Genomic DNA, 16,884 nt, shown 5'->3' on the forward strand with positions numbered 1-16,884 from the left:
ATACTCTAGAAACAACAAGTAGGCCTGCAGTGCGAGAGCGAAGTGCTCTAATAGGGTGATATGGTACTACAAGGTCATTAAGATAAGATGGGGCCTGATTATTTAAGACCTTGTATGTGAGGAGCAGGATTTTGAATTCAATTCTGGATTTAACAGGAAGCCAATGAAGGGAAGCCAAAACAGGAGAAATATGCTCTCTCTTTCTAGTCCCTGTCAGTACTCTTGCTGCAGCATTTTGGATTAGCTGAAGACTTTTCAGCGAGTTTTTAGGACATCCTGATAATAATGAATTACAGTAGTCCAGCCTGGAAGTAATGAATGCATGAACTAGTTTTTCAGCATCACTCTGAGACAGGATATTTCTAATTTTAGAGATGTTGCGCACATGGAAGAACGCAGTCTTACATATTTGTTTAATATGTGCGTTGAAGGACATATCCTGGTCAAAAATGACTCCAAGGTTCCTCACAGCTTTACTGGAGGCCAAGGTAATGCCATCCAGAGTAAGAATCTGGTTAGATACCATATTTCTAAAATTTCAGGGCCGAGTACAATAACCTCAGTTTTATCTGAATTAAGAAGCAGAAGGTTAGCGCCAACCAGGTCTTTATGTCTTTAAGACATTCCTGCAGTTTAAGTAATTGGTGTGTGTTATCTGGCTTCATGGACAGATAGAGCTGGGTGTCTTCTGCATAACAGTGGAAATGTATGCTATGTCTTCTAATGATACTGCCTAGGGCAGGGGTCGGCAACCTTCGGCTCCAGAGCCGCGTGTGGCTCTTTAGTCCTTATACTGCGGCTCTGCGTGGTTTGGGAAAATAAATTAGTATTTAGCTGAAGTGTATTTTATTTATGTTAGTTCTTTTTAACTTGTAGTTCTAAATTGGAAGTGTGATATTGAAATATAAAAATAAAATTATATTCTATTATTTTTTCATCGCTCAAAATAAGAGTCACACTCACGGAAGCCGGTATACCCGCCGAAACGCCATGCATTTATCGAGACTTTCAACCCCAGGTAGGCCAATTATGGATCTTCGGATCCACATTATGTCAGCAGCTATTCTCCACCGTGAACTATGTTAAAGACAAACACCGCTCATGCCTGACAGATGACAGCGTACAGTCCTGCGTAAACTGACTTTGTACAGAAGTCCCATTGTAAACATATCACGGCAGACCGACGATGTTTGCATGAACACGCTTTTCAGCATCTTTTTATTGACCATTTTTCACACACGGTTGCTGTACGCATACAGCCGGCTGTAGCTTTTCACCTCACAGCCCGACATACACCACCAACAACACAACAGCACAGATAGCGCAGACGTAAAGGCAGCGAGGCATGATTGCGGGTGTGGCTCAGGTGCGTCCGCCTCCCCTGCACCGGCGCTGCAGACCATGCCCCGCCGCACGCATTAACCTGGTAAAATACATATTTAGGCAGAATTTTGCAAATATCTATTTTTAATTTTTAGGCAGCATAGTGATTTTTTACCAATTATTTTTTAAAAGTCAGGTCAAGGCTCCAACAGCCCAAAGGCGATATAAGGGTGGTGGCTGACAAGAGTTTTTGTTTGCTACATGGATCATTTTAGTTCAGGTTGGTGTCTTTCCTTTTGTTATATTTCTTTAAGAGTTCAAAATGTGTTGATTACATAAATAAAATGTAATTTTCTCTGTAGCACTTCATGGATTTCATAAGCAACACACCTTAGTTGTTCACACAAAGCATAAAGGTAAAAAACAATATATACAATATATACAATATACAGTGTTATCTTCATTTTAGATGTCAAAAAGTATTTGCGGCTCCCAGTGTTTTCTTTTGCGTGGAAACCGAGTCCAAATGGCTCTTTGGGTGTAAAAGGTTGCAGACCCCTGGCCTAGGAGAAGCATGTATAATGTAAACAGAATTGGTCCTAGCACTGAACCCTGTGGAACTCCATAATTGACCTTAGTGTGTGAAGAGGACTTTCCATTTACATGTACAAATTGGAGTCTATTAGATAGATATGATACAAACAACTGCAGCACAGTACCTGTAATACCTACAGCATGTTCTAATCGCTCTAATAGGATATTATGGTCAACAGTATCGAATGCTGCACTAAGGTCAAGAAGGACAAGCACAGAGATGAGTCCACTGTCAGAGGCCATAAGAAGATCATTTGTAACCTTCACTAAAGCTGTTTCTGTGCTGTGATGAGCTCTGAAACCTGACTGAAACTCTTCAAATAAACCATTCCTCTGCAGATGATCTGTTAGCTGTTTGACAACTACTCTTTCAATGATGTTTGATATAAAGGAAGGTTGGATATTGGCCTATAATTAGCTAAGACTGCTGGGTCTAGAGAGGGCTTTTTGATTAGAGGTTTAACTACAGCCACCTTGAAGGTACATAGCCGATTATTAGAGATAGGTTGATCATATTTAAGTTTGAAGAATTAATTAATGGCAGGACTTCTTTGAGCAGTTTTGTAGGAATGGGGTCTAAAAGACACGTTGATGGTTTGGAGGAAGTAATTATTGAAGTTAACACAGAAAGATCAATTGGAGAAAAAGAGTCCAACTTAACATCAATGGTACTAAAAGTAGCTGTAGATAATATTACATCTGTGAGATGATTATTGGTAATTTTATTTGTGAAGAAGTTCATGAAGTCATTACTAGTTAACGTTAAAGGGATTGTTGGCTCAGTAGAGCTCTGACTTTTTGTCAGCCTGGCTACAGTGATGAAGAGAAACCTGGGGTTGTTCTTATTTTCTTCAATCAGTGACGAATAGTAAGATGTTCTGGCTTTGCGGAGGGCTTTCTTTTAAAGCAGCAAACTATTTCTCCAGGCTAAATGATTATCCTCTAAATTTGTGACACGCCATTTCCTCTCCAGCTTACAAGTAGTCTGCTTTAGGCTATGTGTTGGAGAATTATACCACGGAGTCGGGTATTTCTGATTTGAGGTCTTAGTTTTCACAGGAGCTACAGTACAGGTCATTGAAGATGATAACAGTGGGTGGATTATATTCTTAAACTTAGTTACAGCGCTTTCAGAAAGACATCTACTGTGATAAAGTCTACTCTCCACTGCTGTGTAATCAATCATTGTAAATGTAAATGTTATCAGGAAATGATCAGACAGGAGAGGGTTTTCAGGACAAACAAAGCCTATTATTGCCACGGCACGGGCCATATAGGGTGCATTGGACTCTAAACAGATTCAACACAGTCACCAGACGAACGTGACAAGAATTTATTACAGTAAGGGACAAAACGTGAATACACACGGATGTGGGGTTTAGTGGCTATATACAGGTAGGGTGCAGTAGTGACTAAGTGAAAAAAGTGGTTAACTACATGGAGGACACTATACAAATATTCTGGGGCTGCGGAAATATATACAAAGGTTAAGGCGAATACATACACACTCTGGGCAGAACCTGCTATGACTGATACTTGGCGAAGAAACAGACAATGAAGGGCTATGATATTCACTGGCGGTACACTGTGACTGTGAATGGGGCTGGGAGACTATGACTGTGGGAACTATGACACTAAGGCTGGAGGGGTTCTTAAGGCATGAGCGGGGATCCAAAAGTCCAACGGAAGTTGCACGGTCCTGTAATCACAGGAGAGGAGAGTTAAAAGAAACCGGGTGGAGTTTGAAGGTTTTTCTGAAGAGAGGTTGTTCAGACTTACTTATCGGCAGGTGGAGATTGCTTTGGAGGGAGGTTAGGTCCGGGTGAGTTTGTGATGTCATGAATCCAAATGGAGTCTGAAAGTGCGGCGGGGGAAGCAGGCAGGTGCAGAGAAGTAGAGAGATCCGTACCTGGGCGGCAGTGGAGTGAGTGGGCAGAAGCGACCAGCGACCAGACAGAATTAACGGAGACAAGTTGCAGGTGTGGTCCGTGGAGTTAACTGGAGACAGAGAATTCCATTAGCACAAATACTACAACAGCAGGTGATATGAACAGACGAGCACTAACGGTGATTGGCAGACATTCAGTCGACAAATGGTTGCAGACGCTGGTCTTAAATACTGCCAACATAATCAGCCTGATGTGTGGGTCTCCACCCAGGGGAGGAGACCTAGAGCACAGCAAACAAGCATGCCACTCTCCCGGACCATAACAATTATACCCTGGTGACTGCTCAATCTATAGTATTACAATAGCATACTTGACTACTCACTTATATTTTGGAACTCCCCCTCCTCTAAATATTTTATATGTTTACTTTAATTTTTTTTAAATTTACTACATTGCTAAAAGTATTCACTCACCTATCCAAATAATTAAATTCAGATGTTCAATTAACTTCTATGGCCACAGGTGTGTAAAAATCAATAAAATTTAATAATATATTGAAATGAAATGTATTCCACTACAGATTACAGAATACATGACCCAAAATATATTTTGTAATGTTTTTAGTTACTCAATGAGAGTAACGTATTCTGAGTACTTTGGATTACTTAATATATTATCATGCTTTTTACAACTACATGAATGTAATATTGCTGTGTGATATATTACTATTACTGAAGGCTACTCACCATACCAATACCAACTAGACTTTTTAAATCTTAATATAAAATAAGTAACAGTAGGGTGGACATTAGTTAAGTGTGGAATATTTGCAGTGATGTCTTATAGAAATATATTCGGTGCGTATATAAAACTGGTCTGCTGCTCCGAACCATAGTAAAGGGACCTCTGGCTAATATGTCAGGTTCCATGTCTGGCTTGTAGCCGGGAACTAGCTTTACTGTCTGGGTTAATTTTGCTAGTGAGAGACAGGGAGAGGCGCTGAAAGGCTGGTCCAATGGAACTTATTGCTTCGGAGGAAAACACGAACACGGTGTACAGTCGAGTCTTAATAGCTTACTTACAAATATTAACATGCTTCCATCTCCAGTTTGTGATTGGTGACAGCTCGTAATTTTCGGCTCTCCTTTTTCTCCCTCCCTCACACTCACACACACATAAAGGGAGGGGCAGTCCCACACATTCTCCCTGCAGCACGGACCATCCTGCCCATGAGGCTACAGTCTTTAGGCCTATGCCAGTACACTGCTTATATTGCCTTCATATATTCAAACTATTTTTTGAATAACAATTTTTAAAAATATTTTTTCATGTCATTATGCAAATAGGGGGAGCATGGGCCATGAGATGGAGAACCAGGCATTAGAGTCTCTTATTGTGTTTTATTTGAGTTTCCTCCAGTGTGGAATTACCAGAAATAGAGAGGGCATAGCCTAACATATGAAACAGGAAAAGACCACCATATAATCCATTCATTTCAACAAAGTAACTGTATTCTGAATACCACCTTTTTCAACTGTAATTGAATACAGTTACTCCTATTTTGTATTTTAAATATGTAATGCCGGTACATGTATTCCATTACTCCCCAACACTGCACACAATCTCAAGGATTCAAGGAGCTGAATCACTGTCATTCGCATCACATGTTAACATGAGGTGGAGTGAATTTATGTATACACGGCCCCGGAACGAAAAGAAACAAAATAATAAAGATACAGAATTTTTTTTAAAGTAATAAATCTATGCAGAAAACCAAATTTGGGGAAGTCTGTCTTTCACTCTTTATACACTTACTTCCTCCTTCTAGTGACACAGCATAAGGAATTCTTTCCTATTCAAGAAATTGGTTATGTTATGGGTCGGTGACCCAGGACCATGGATCTGAAAAGATGAATCTGAAAATCCTCACATTCTACTTTCAAATATCCTAGGAACCAGAAGAAATGTCAGCAATCTGAGAGCTCTATATGGGGGATATGATACTATGAGGTCATTAAGATGAGCTGGGGCCTCATTGTCCTTCCCATGTATAAGGTCTTAAATAATTTTAAACTCGATTGTGGATTTAAAAGTGAGCCAATGAAACAATGTAATTTGAAGAGAAATATGCTTTCTTTTTTTCATCCCTATCAGTACTCTTGCTGCAGCATTTTGGATCAACTGAAACCTTGTCAAGGAGTCTTTAAGGCATCCTGATAATAACAAAATCCAGTAGACCAGCACAGAAGTAATAAATGCATAAACCAGTTTTTAGTGGCACTCTGAGACAAGATATTTCTAAATTTAAAGATATTGCTCAAACAAAAGAAAACAGTCCTACATGTGTGTGTGTGTGTGTGTGTGTGTGTGTGTATTAAATGTCATTCAGTATGATTACAAATAGCAGTTTTTGTTTTGTTTCATTTTTCTTTTAGTCTTAATGGCTGTAACCTCTCAGAGAGAAGTTGTGAAGCTCTGTCCTCACTTCTCAGTTCCACGTCCTCTAGTCTGACAGAGCTGGACCTGAATAACAATGACCTGCAGGATTCGGGAGTGAGGCTTCTGTCTGATGGACTGAAGAGCCCATACTGTACACTAGAAAGTCTCAGGTCAGAATTTACACTTTGATCATTGAAGGTCTGAATTGCTAACCCTTATTGAATTGTCAAGTGAGATATTTGTCTTGTACTTGTGTTATTGCATTGTTAATTAATATGGAGATTTTTTTTTTTTTTTGGCCGCTTGTCTTGTTTGGTTCTTTTGCCATCAGAATTATTGTCTGAAGGCTAAGAGAGAAGCCCAATGGAATTACTTCACCAAGTGGACCGTCCCTGCCTTGCCACATTGGTTCATTTGATAGACCTTTGTTGTTATTATTTATTTATTTTATTTTCAGTTGTTAAAAATACAACAAATACATATTTTTATATATAACACCTGGATGAGTGGGTGGCGTGGGGGCGTGGGGTTTGGGGGTGCTCCGTCTTTGGGCTTGGGCTCTGGATGGGCCATGGGGGCTTGGGTCCTGGTTCGAGTGTCACCAGGGCTTTGGGCAGGTGGGTGCATGGGGGCTCAGCCCTGGTGCAGGGGACCTCTGGTGCATTGGGCCAACTGGGGGGCTCTCCAACTGGTGGGGAGGCTGTTAATCCGTGCAGAAGTTCTCTGGTATCCAGGAGTTCACTCTGCAGGTGGGGGAGAGTTATAGGAGAGGGGGATAATGAACTTAACCTGGGTGTCTATTGTCTTGTGTAGTCTGGGAGATGAGTGGATGATGGGGTGGGTGCAGTTTTCTCTTTGGTGGGCTTCCCCTGATTCTGTTGGGCTAGGCGACGCTGCTGCGGCGGGCCCCGGTCCGGATGGGCCTGGGCCCCCTGGCCTTGGTGGGTTCCGGGGGATGGGAGTGCCTACTCGGGTCAGCGGGAGAGCTGGCCCCAGGGAGTGGCCACTTGCCCATCCCCAGCTTCCTCCCTCTTTCCGCTCCACCATAATCACCCACGCATGCAGGGCCTTGAGTTACGGGTGTGTCACCAGGGTGCAGGGGAGGCATTCCCCCTCTGTCCCCTTCTGGCTGCCTGTGCCTCAATTTTATTCTATAACCTAGACATCCACATGACTCACACTCTCATAACACATATATATATAGGACCGAGGGGGTTGGCACGATACACGGCATCCAGAGGACGGTCGGTGTATTCACCCTCACCTCTGGCGCCAGTGCGCACCTCTCAATTTTAAATACATGTAGACATTGAGGGCTTTCGGGAGGGGCTGTGCAAAAACCTGCTGCTCTCTGGCAGCTAGCACCACGACCTCCCGGCTTTTAAATGCACTTTAGAACACACATGTAGCAATGCTACATATGAGCAGGCAGAGGGCGGTTTGGGGTCTTCATACACCACCGTTCTCTGTTGCCCTTCAAGGCCGGGGGGCTGATAGGAGGAGTTGGCCGTCCGATTGGGGTCTGGGATGTGGGGCCTCCCTGCTACTGCGGGGTGGGGGGTGGGGGGGGGGGGTGTCTGCTTGTCTCCACACGAGGGAAAAGGGTAATACCTCCTGGGTCTAGGTACAGTTTCCCCCTCTGGGGACAGGGGTGCATGGACCCGGGGTATAGAGTATGTGTGGGGAGTGTGATTCTGTGTACAGTGTCTATTTATGTCTGTCTTCACGTTGGGGGAGTGCTGAGTATTTGCATATGTGTGCATGGGGGTGGAAATGCACGTGCGTATCTGTGTGTGCCTGTTTGTCTGTGTCTATATATCATGTTGGGTCTTAGACGCCACCTCTCTGGGGACATCTCAGGCCCTCCAAGGTATGGAGGCCTATCTCCCCTCACCACACTCCCTCAGGCATCGGTGCGTTGGTGGGTCTTGGTGCCCAGGGCTGGGCACTCAGTTACGCACTGGCTCACTCCCTGTGGCTGCTTGCCGGGGCCTGGCGCCTGTTGCTTGGTCGGGCTTCTTCCGGGGGGTGGGGTACCCCTGGCCTCTGGCCTCTGGACATGCGGCTCGGTCCACTCTGGCACAACTGAGAGCTCGTGAGCACGTCACTACCCCCCCTCCCCCAGCTCCTGCTCCGTGGCTGCTGGGCGACTGTCCGTGTGGGACTCTCCTTAGCTCTTTCCAAGGGGGAGGCACGGTTGCCCCTCCGTTGGTCTTCCTTGGACTCTCGCGCTCTGGGGGTCTCTGGATGTTTGGAGCCTGGATCTCCTCCATACGTGCTTCATGCCCTGGGGGACGGGGCTATTGCTCCCCACACCCTCTAGCAGATCATTACATGAAGAAAACTTTTGAATACAAGCGCGCTCATGCTCACAGGTGGGCACACAGGTGTTCACAGACTAGAGTTGGATGTCTCAAGACCGGTCTTGGTCTCGATACCGGTCCCGAGACCAAATTTACATGGTCTTGGTCTCGTCTTGGTCTCGACGGACTTTTGTCTCGGTCTTGTCTTGGTCTCGCTGTCTCGGTCTTGCTTTCTCAGATCAACATAGTGGTCGAGAGATTTGGAGTCAACCATCAGCGGAGCGGGGGGGCGGCTTACTGAGCTTGAGACCGGGTCATTTTTTTCAGAAGCATGGGGTCTTTTGAAGTGTAATCAGTTTCATAGTTAGATGCCTAACTGACTGACACAAAGCACAGAGTGCACCATCGTAAATTCCCCCTAATTTGGTATGATCCAAGTTCAGGCACTAGGTGACTGAGCACAGCACTTACACATGTGAGCGAGGGGGGAGAAGCTGCTGCCTGCGAGGTTGCTGCAGACAGAGGAGAGCTTAAGTTTGACCAGGTACCAAAGCAAATCATTCGTACTGTACAAATAATGTAAATATGACGGTGCTCCAACATGCTACAGAGAGATTACGGAGAGAGAAATCATATTTTACCAATAACAACTTTTATTGAGTGGCTCCCTAAGCTCATTGGAGCTTGCACGCTCCAATTTGCATGACTATTTTTAAATCCTGGTAGATCACAACCAACTAAGCCAGCACAATAATTTTTTGAAATCGGAGGAGTTGTAAATACAAAACGTGCATTCAACTTGTGTCAGGTCGTGGTTTCCTTTGACAAATTGGTTTGTGCAAAAAGCCCTTTCTTGTGGATGGAAACTATTTTGTGCAACTTTTTCACATTTACAGTTTTGAGGGATACACCTCTGTAATTTCTGTTGCTAGAAATATGTTTTAAAAAAAAGAATGAAAAAAAGATTTTTTTTTTTTTTTTTTAGTTTATTGCACTTTTTTGCAAATTATGTAGTTACTATGAACTTAATGCATACTTATTATTTACAATTTTGGATATAACGGTTATATTGATGTATAGCAACTTGAAATGCTGCAAAAAATGGCACTAAAGCATGTAGAAATATAAAGATAAGCTCTGACGGACTTGGTTCTATGATGGGCTTTAAAGGATTAAAATTCAGATTTTAATTAAAAGCTATGTTCTGACAAAATGCCAAACGATCAGACCATAAAGAACACATAATAGCATATTCAATATTAGTGTTGTCTTTACTACTGATTTAAAAGGAAGATTTGACAACTACAGTGGTCCCTCATATATCGAGTTATGTTCCAAAAATAACCCGCAATAGGTAAAATCCGCGAAGTAGCCAACTATATTTTTTTACAATTATTATAGATGTTTTAAGGCTGTTATCGTTTGTGAAATTTCACATAAATAAAGCTGAATTAATTCAAATGGATGGATCACATTTTATTTTTCATACAGTGTTTTGCAAATTGTTGTGTTTTGTGTATCTTTAGTCTGTCAGGCTGTCTGATCACAGAGGAAGGCTGTACTTCTCTGGCCTCAGCTCTGAGTTCCAACCCCTCCCATCTGAGAGTGCTGGACCTGAGCTACAATCATCCAGGAGACTCAGGATTGAAGCTGCTGTCGGCTGGATTGAAGGATCCAGGCTGGAGACTGGACACTCTCAGGTATGGAGAGAATGTCTGAGAGAGGAGGAATATGGAACGCCAGGACTGCCATAATGAATTAATTAAATACACCATTAAATAATTAATTAAATGTGGCAATAATTAATTAAAATCGAAAATAATTAATTACATAAATATTTACGACACATGTAATTAATTAATTATTGCCACATTTAATTAATTATTGACATATTTAATTAATTATTGCCACATTTAATTAATAATTTATTTATTTCACATTTTAATTAATTATTGCCACATTTAAATAATTATTTAATGGTGTATTTAATTAATTCATTTTGGCACAGTTGACTCCTTCAGGTCTCACCATAAAATAATTTTATCCCTCAACCTCACCCATCAAACTCAGGGGGCGGGGCTAACGCTGATCGAGTCAAAACCATTGCTTTGGCCTGGTGGCCATTGTTTTTAGCACACAACAAGCAACATGTGGAAACTAACAGAACTGAACTTTGAAAAACCCTGTTTTTATGTCACCAAATACCGTTATAATATTTTTTAGCCGAGAATGTAGTGGTTTAATCTCCATGTGTCTGGTCGGTTTGTCAAGATACAGCCTCTTTGCAAAAGTGCCTCAATGATTTCGGAGATGTTTGCCCAGTCTCACAGCAAAGCGTGGGATAGACCCACTCGCCTCGCAAGCAATCGAGCTGTTATTACCACCGACAAAGCTCAGGCCCCGGTACACGCTGTAATAACCCCCGCTGACAATGACTTCTTTTACTGAGGTTATATTTATCGGGGTTTTATTTCCTGGTGTTCTTATGTGTCCTACGTGTTTCAGTCGCTAATTCTGAATTATAACTAACATTAAAAACATGTTTAAGGAGGAGAGAGAGCAAATAAATCCGATTAACAGCTGATCTTTGGGTTTTTGTTCAGTAATCAGCGTCACCTGCGTATAAACGCATAAAAGAAATAACGTTGGTGTTTCCGTCATGTAATAATTGCTGGCTTTAACTGTACAAAGGTTGTTTGACAGTATGACACACATACAGACTTCATGATGTTCGGCTAATATTTTTATTGTGAATATTAATCATGAGGGTAAACGGACCTGTACACCACAGAGCGAGGTCAGCATATCCACGATATTTTCAGCTCTATGAGTTAACACAGAGTTTCCCAGCTAACTAATCTAACGATCATCTACGAATATGTCACGGGTCATATCAATATGATTTTACAGAAAATCATCCTTATTACTGCCAACTATTCCAGAGATGTGAAAATCTACAGCATAAAGAACAAAACATCCAGAAGTCTGCACGATGTGTTTCATAGTTTGTAACAAGCCTTTGACAGTTAAACATAACATGACCGAAAAAGAAAAAAAAAGAGAAAAAAAATCACAAATTAAATGTTAACCTCATTTATTTTTAGTTAAGTAAACTCTAAAAATTCTAACAGACAGCTGGTGTTTAGAATACAGTTGAATAACTATTAAAAAACAGATGATATAATATTTCTGTCCAGGTTGCAGTCTTCATGATGAACATGCTGTTGCAAACTCTGCTCCTCTCGGTGGAAATGTGCCTTCTCTTCTCTTTCTTTAAAACATTCTATAAGTCAGTTTACTCTCAAAATTCACTGTTGAATCCAAAACACACCAGATAAAGAAAAGTGAATGGTTCAGTCAAACACATGTGCCAGTGAACCATTAAACATCTGTAAAACTGTGCAGTTATGAAACGTAACTTTAACCTCAGCCAAACCGATTTGCTCAGTTGTAAATAAAACAGCAAAGTAAACGTGACCCGACAGACAAAGCCTGAGTGAATTAAGTCCAGCGTTTAAACACTGAGAGCTAAAACTCAGGTGAGGTTTCAAAGCTGTGTGCCGGTGATTGGACATCAGCCGCTGATGAAGTGGGTTCGCCTATAAAGTGCTCTGTTGGGAAACAAGCTCTAGCAGCTCTGCGCTCTGGAAAAACTATATTTACTTATCTTGTGCAGAAAAATGTGCTGACATTGCGTTATATTGTGCACCGGCTACCCAGTTAAACTGTGACTATCACCAGGTAACGTGTTCGTGTTTCTTGAATTAGCAGCAGGTGTTAAACAACCGCTGACAGGTGAGGAGGAGGAGGATGCATGCAGGTAAACTGAGGGCCTGTTGAGCTGTTCACTGGTGTCGTGAGAAACACGTCAGCTCATTCTTTATGTTACAGAAGCACAGAGACACAAGAGCAGGTGGAAAGAGATGATCGTTCGGTGAAAATGAGAATCTGTGAATGCAACACGTGGAACACAGAGAGTGGAATATCTAAACAAACCGGTTAACATAGCCCCCCCCACCAAAACAAACAAATACACACAAAATAAACAGTTAAGCTGGAACACCGGGGCTGTGAGCTCGGTGCACTCTGTCAGCTGACTGTTAGCAGAGCGAGTGACATCTCTGAAAACATCTGAGCACTTTTGCAAACATGTTCTATGTTGACAACCTGACCAGACATTCGCGGCTAAAACACTATTATTAAAACTACGCCACCACCATTGCTGCCTGTGATTTGAAATGCATTCTGGGATACCAAGTCAACACAAGCAATCGATTATCTAGGATTGACCTGTCTTGCCTTACTTTGCACGGCAACCAATCAAATGTTAGAGAAGCTGCATGGCAGCGTTAACCCCGCCCACTTAGTTTGATGGGTGAGGCTGACAGATAAAATTATTTCATGGTGAGATCTTGAGGAGTCAACTGTGTCAAAATGAATGAATTAAATACACCATTAAATAATTATTTAAATGTGTCAATAATTAATTAAATGTGTCAATAATTAATTAATTATATGTGTCGTAAATATTTATGTAAATGGTAAATGGTAAATGGCCTGTATTTGTATAGCGCTTTTACTAGTCCCCTCTAGGGACCCCAAAGCGCTTTACACACCCAGTCATCCACCCATTCACACACACATTCACACACTGGTGGAGGCAGCTACAGTTGTAGCCACAGCTGCCCTGGGGCAGACTGACAGAAGCGAGGCTGCCATATTGCGCCATCGGCCCTTCTGGCCACCACCAGTAGGCGGTAGGTGAAGTGTCTTGCCCAAGGACACAACGACCGAGACTGTCCGAGCCGGGGCTCGAACCGGCAACCTTCCGATTACAAGGCGAACTCCCAACTCTCGAGCCACGATCGCCACAATTGTAATTAATTATTTCCGATTTTAATTAATTATTGCCACATTCAATTAATTATTTAATGGTGTATTTAATTAATTCATTATGGCAGTCCTGGCGTTCCATAGAGGACGAGCTGGAAACATTTTCGTTGTCTGTAACTCCTGTTTGTTTCAGACATGCTTGCAGACATGACATAAACAAATGTGTAAGGAGCTTGGAAAAAATGCATCTGCACTTATTTAAGGTTCTTGACGATGTTTTGCCTCTCATCTGACAAGCTTCTTCAGTTCTAAAATCAAATGGTGGTGAGCCAGGCAAGGCTTCATTTTCATTGTCAGATCGTGCCTCACCCTATGAAGTGACTTACTGAGGTCAACTGGTCCAGGATGTGAATGGTATTAAGGTGTCTGGGAAGGGATCTCAAAACTGGATTATAGATCACAGACAGTTGGTGTCATAAGCCACCACCTCTGTTCAAAGATCGTCATTCACAGTGGACATAGATGGCTTCAAAGAGGAGTGAAAAAAAAGCCATCTCTCTTCTCTGTCCAAAATATGAACATTGGCATCCTCAAAGAGTGTTAAAAAGGTCTAACAATGGGTTTACCCAATATCCTGGCTGATTGTGACCCACACCAGTTTCACAGCAGAGTATCAATAGGGAGTCCACAACCCTCTTAGGGACACTCCCAATAGGTCTTAAAAAATCTGGGACTCTCCACCATTTGCTCTTAAAACTGAAGAAGCTTCTCAGGTGAGAGGTGAAACATCCTCAAGAAACATCCAGATCCTTTTTGTTTCCAGGCTCCTTAGGCTACGATGACCTGGGTGACTGAGAACCTTCACAGACATAAACAAATAACACACAGGAACATTTTTAATTTGCTTGAAACAGAAACAATGTTTTAAATATATACGAATATTTATGTAATCTATATTATTGTATATGGTATAAAAGTAGAATGGTAGGCAGAGCCTCCAACTTTCAGGCCCCTCTTCTGTGGAACCAGCCTACAGTTTGGATTCAGGAGACTCTGTACTTTTAATATAAGGCTTAAACTTTACTTTTTGCTAAAGCATATAGTTAGGGCTGGACCAGGAGACTCTGAATCCTCCCGTAGTGATGCTGAAATATAGGTTCATGCTGTTTGAAACAATGCCATGATGCATTGAGTATTTCTCCCTCTCTTACCTCTTTTAACTCATTATGTGTTTATATACTACTCTGAATTTAATCATGGGTTATTATTAATTTCTGGCTCTCTTCCACTATATGTTCTTTGACCTATCTCCCTGCACTCACCCACAACTGGTCATGGCAGATGGCCACCCTTGCTAAGCCTGGTTATGCTGGAGGTTTCTTTCTGTTAAAAGGGAGTTTTTCTTTCCCACTGTCGCTATAGCAGTTGTTTATAGGGGGTCATGTAATTGTTGAGTTTTTGTCTGCTGTACTGACATTGACAAAATTGCTAGTACACTTTGGTCATTGGAAAAAAAACTCAAAGAAATAACTTTAATCTGAAAAAAAGTAATAATAAATACAAATTCTATGAATATTAACCAATGAAAGTCAGACATTGTTTTTCAACCATGCTTCAATGGAATTATTTAAAAAAAAAACACCATGGAACAGGCCTGGAGAAAAATGATGGTACCCACAATTTAAAATTTTGTTGCACAACCTTTTGAGGCAATCACTGTAATCAAACAATTCCTGTAACTGTCGATGAGGCTTCTGCACCTCTCAGCAGGTATTTTGGCCCATTCCTCGTGTGCAAACTGCTCCAGTTGTTTCCGGTTTGAAGGGCCCCTTTTCCAGACTGCATGTTTCAGCTCCTTCCAAAGATGCTCAATAGCGGTCAGGGCTCATAGAGGGCCACTTTAGAATAGTCCAATGTTTTCTTCTTAGCCATTCTTGGGTGTTTCTAGCTGTGTGTTTTGGGTCAGTGTCCTGTTGCAAGACCCATGACCTGCAACTGAGACCAAGCTTTCTGACACTGACCAGCACATTTCTCTCTAGAATCCCTTGATGTCACATTCAGTGGATTCAAGCGCAGAGCAGAGTTCAATACAAGGAATGACGTTTATATACACCTTCACCAAGTGCAGGTATATACAGTGGGGGAATTGCGAGGGTCCAAGGGAAAAATCCAGAAAGGGAAACTCATTCACTCTTGATCTCCTCTTCACACACGTTCACACAGTAGGTAGGTCATGGGTGCAGGAAAACTATACACAGGGAAGGAACGGTTACTAGGAGGCCAAAAATCACAGAAGGTTCACAAAGCTAGAGATTCATAGAGCTCGAGGTTCACTAACGTGTCTCGTACAATTATCCAGCGATGAAACTGCCTGCATCCCGGCCTTAAATGTCCAACACATAATTGCAGCCTGATGAAGAGCAGGTGTGTTAGCCAAGGGCGGGAGCCCGCAATGAGCTCTGCCCCAGCAGGGAGGTGACAGGAGAAAGTAAACAGAAACGCATGTGGCCTTGTGGAGGCGGCCAGGCAGACACGGGGACCATGACACTTGATAGTCTTCAGATTTTATTGTACCTTGCACAGATTCAAGACACCCTGTGCCAGATACAGCAAAGCAGCCTGAGAACATAACAGAGCCTCTTGAATGTTTCACAGTAGGGACAGTTTTCTTTTCTTGTTATGCTTCATTTTTCCATCTGTGAACATAGTGTCTTGGCAAAAAGTTACATTTTTGTCTCATCTGTCCATAGGACATTCTCCCAGAAGCTTTGTGACATGTCAACAAAGATGGACAGCGTTTGTGAACAGCAGTTTTCAGATCTTGCCACAGATTCTCGATAGGATTTAGATCTGGACTTTGACTGGGCCATTCTAACACATGGATATGTTTTGCTTTAAACCATTCCATTGTTGCCCTGGCTTTATGTTTAGGGTTGTTGTCCTGCTGGAAGGTGAACCTCTGCCCCAGTCTCAAGTCTTTTGCAGACTCCAAGAGGTTTTCTTCCAAGATTGCCCTGTATTTAGCTCCATCCATCTTCCCATCAACTCTGACCAGCTTCCCTGTCCCTGCTGAAGAGAAGCACCCCCAGAGCATGATGCTGCCACCACCATATTTGACAGTGGGGATGGTGTGTTCAGAGTGATGTGCAGTGTTAGTTTTCTGCCACACATAGCGTTTTGCATTTTGGCCAAAAAGTTCCATTTTGGTCTTATCTGACCAGAGCACCTTCTTCCACATGTTTGCTGTGTCCCCCACATTGCTTGTGGCAAACTGCAAACGGGACTTCTTATGGTTTTCTTTTAAGAATGGCTTTCTTCTTGCCACTCTTCCATAAAGGCCAAATTTGTGCAGTGCACGGCTAATAGTTGTCCTATGGACAGATTCCCCCACCTGAGCTGTAGATCTCTGCAGCTCGTCCAGAGTCACCATGGGCCTCTTGGCTTCAGTTCTGATCAGCGCTCTCCTTGTTCGGCTTGTGAGTTTAGGTGGACGGCCTTGTCTT

At 42.4% G+C, this 16,884-nt stretch overlaps 1 protein-coding gene and 1 pseudogene across 3 annotated transcripts in view; both read left to right on the top strand.

Moving 5' to 3' along the window:
* LOC146498584 (protein NLRC3-like) overlaps positions 1-16,884 on the top strand; it is a 350,052-nt gene that overhangs the window by 36,311 nt on the left and 296,857 nt on the right. The window contains exons 10-11 of one of the 3 annotated variants that reach the window (XM_085139925.1): positions 6,242-6,415; positions 10,075-10,248. The exons of the other annotated variants lie outside the window; for them this stretch is intronic. Of the exons in view, the coding sequence (XP_084996051.1) occupies positions 6,242-6,415; positions 10,075-10,248 (348 nt within the window). The remainder of the gene's footprint in view (positions 1-6,241; positions 6,416-10,074; positions 10,249-16,884) is intronic. 3 annotated transcript variants of the gene reach the window in all.
* On the top strand, positions 6,817-8,596 carry LOC146498585 (uncharacterized; annotated as a pseudogene).

Source organism: Neolamprologus multifasciatus, chromosome 18, assembly GCF_963576455.1.
Source record: "Neolamprologus multifasciatus chromosome 18, fNeoMul1.2, whole genome shotgun sequence".
Taxonomy (NCBI): Eukaryota; Metazoa; Chordata; class Actinopteri; order Cichliformes; family Cichlidae; genus Neolamprologus; species Neolamprologus multifasciatus.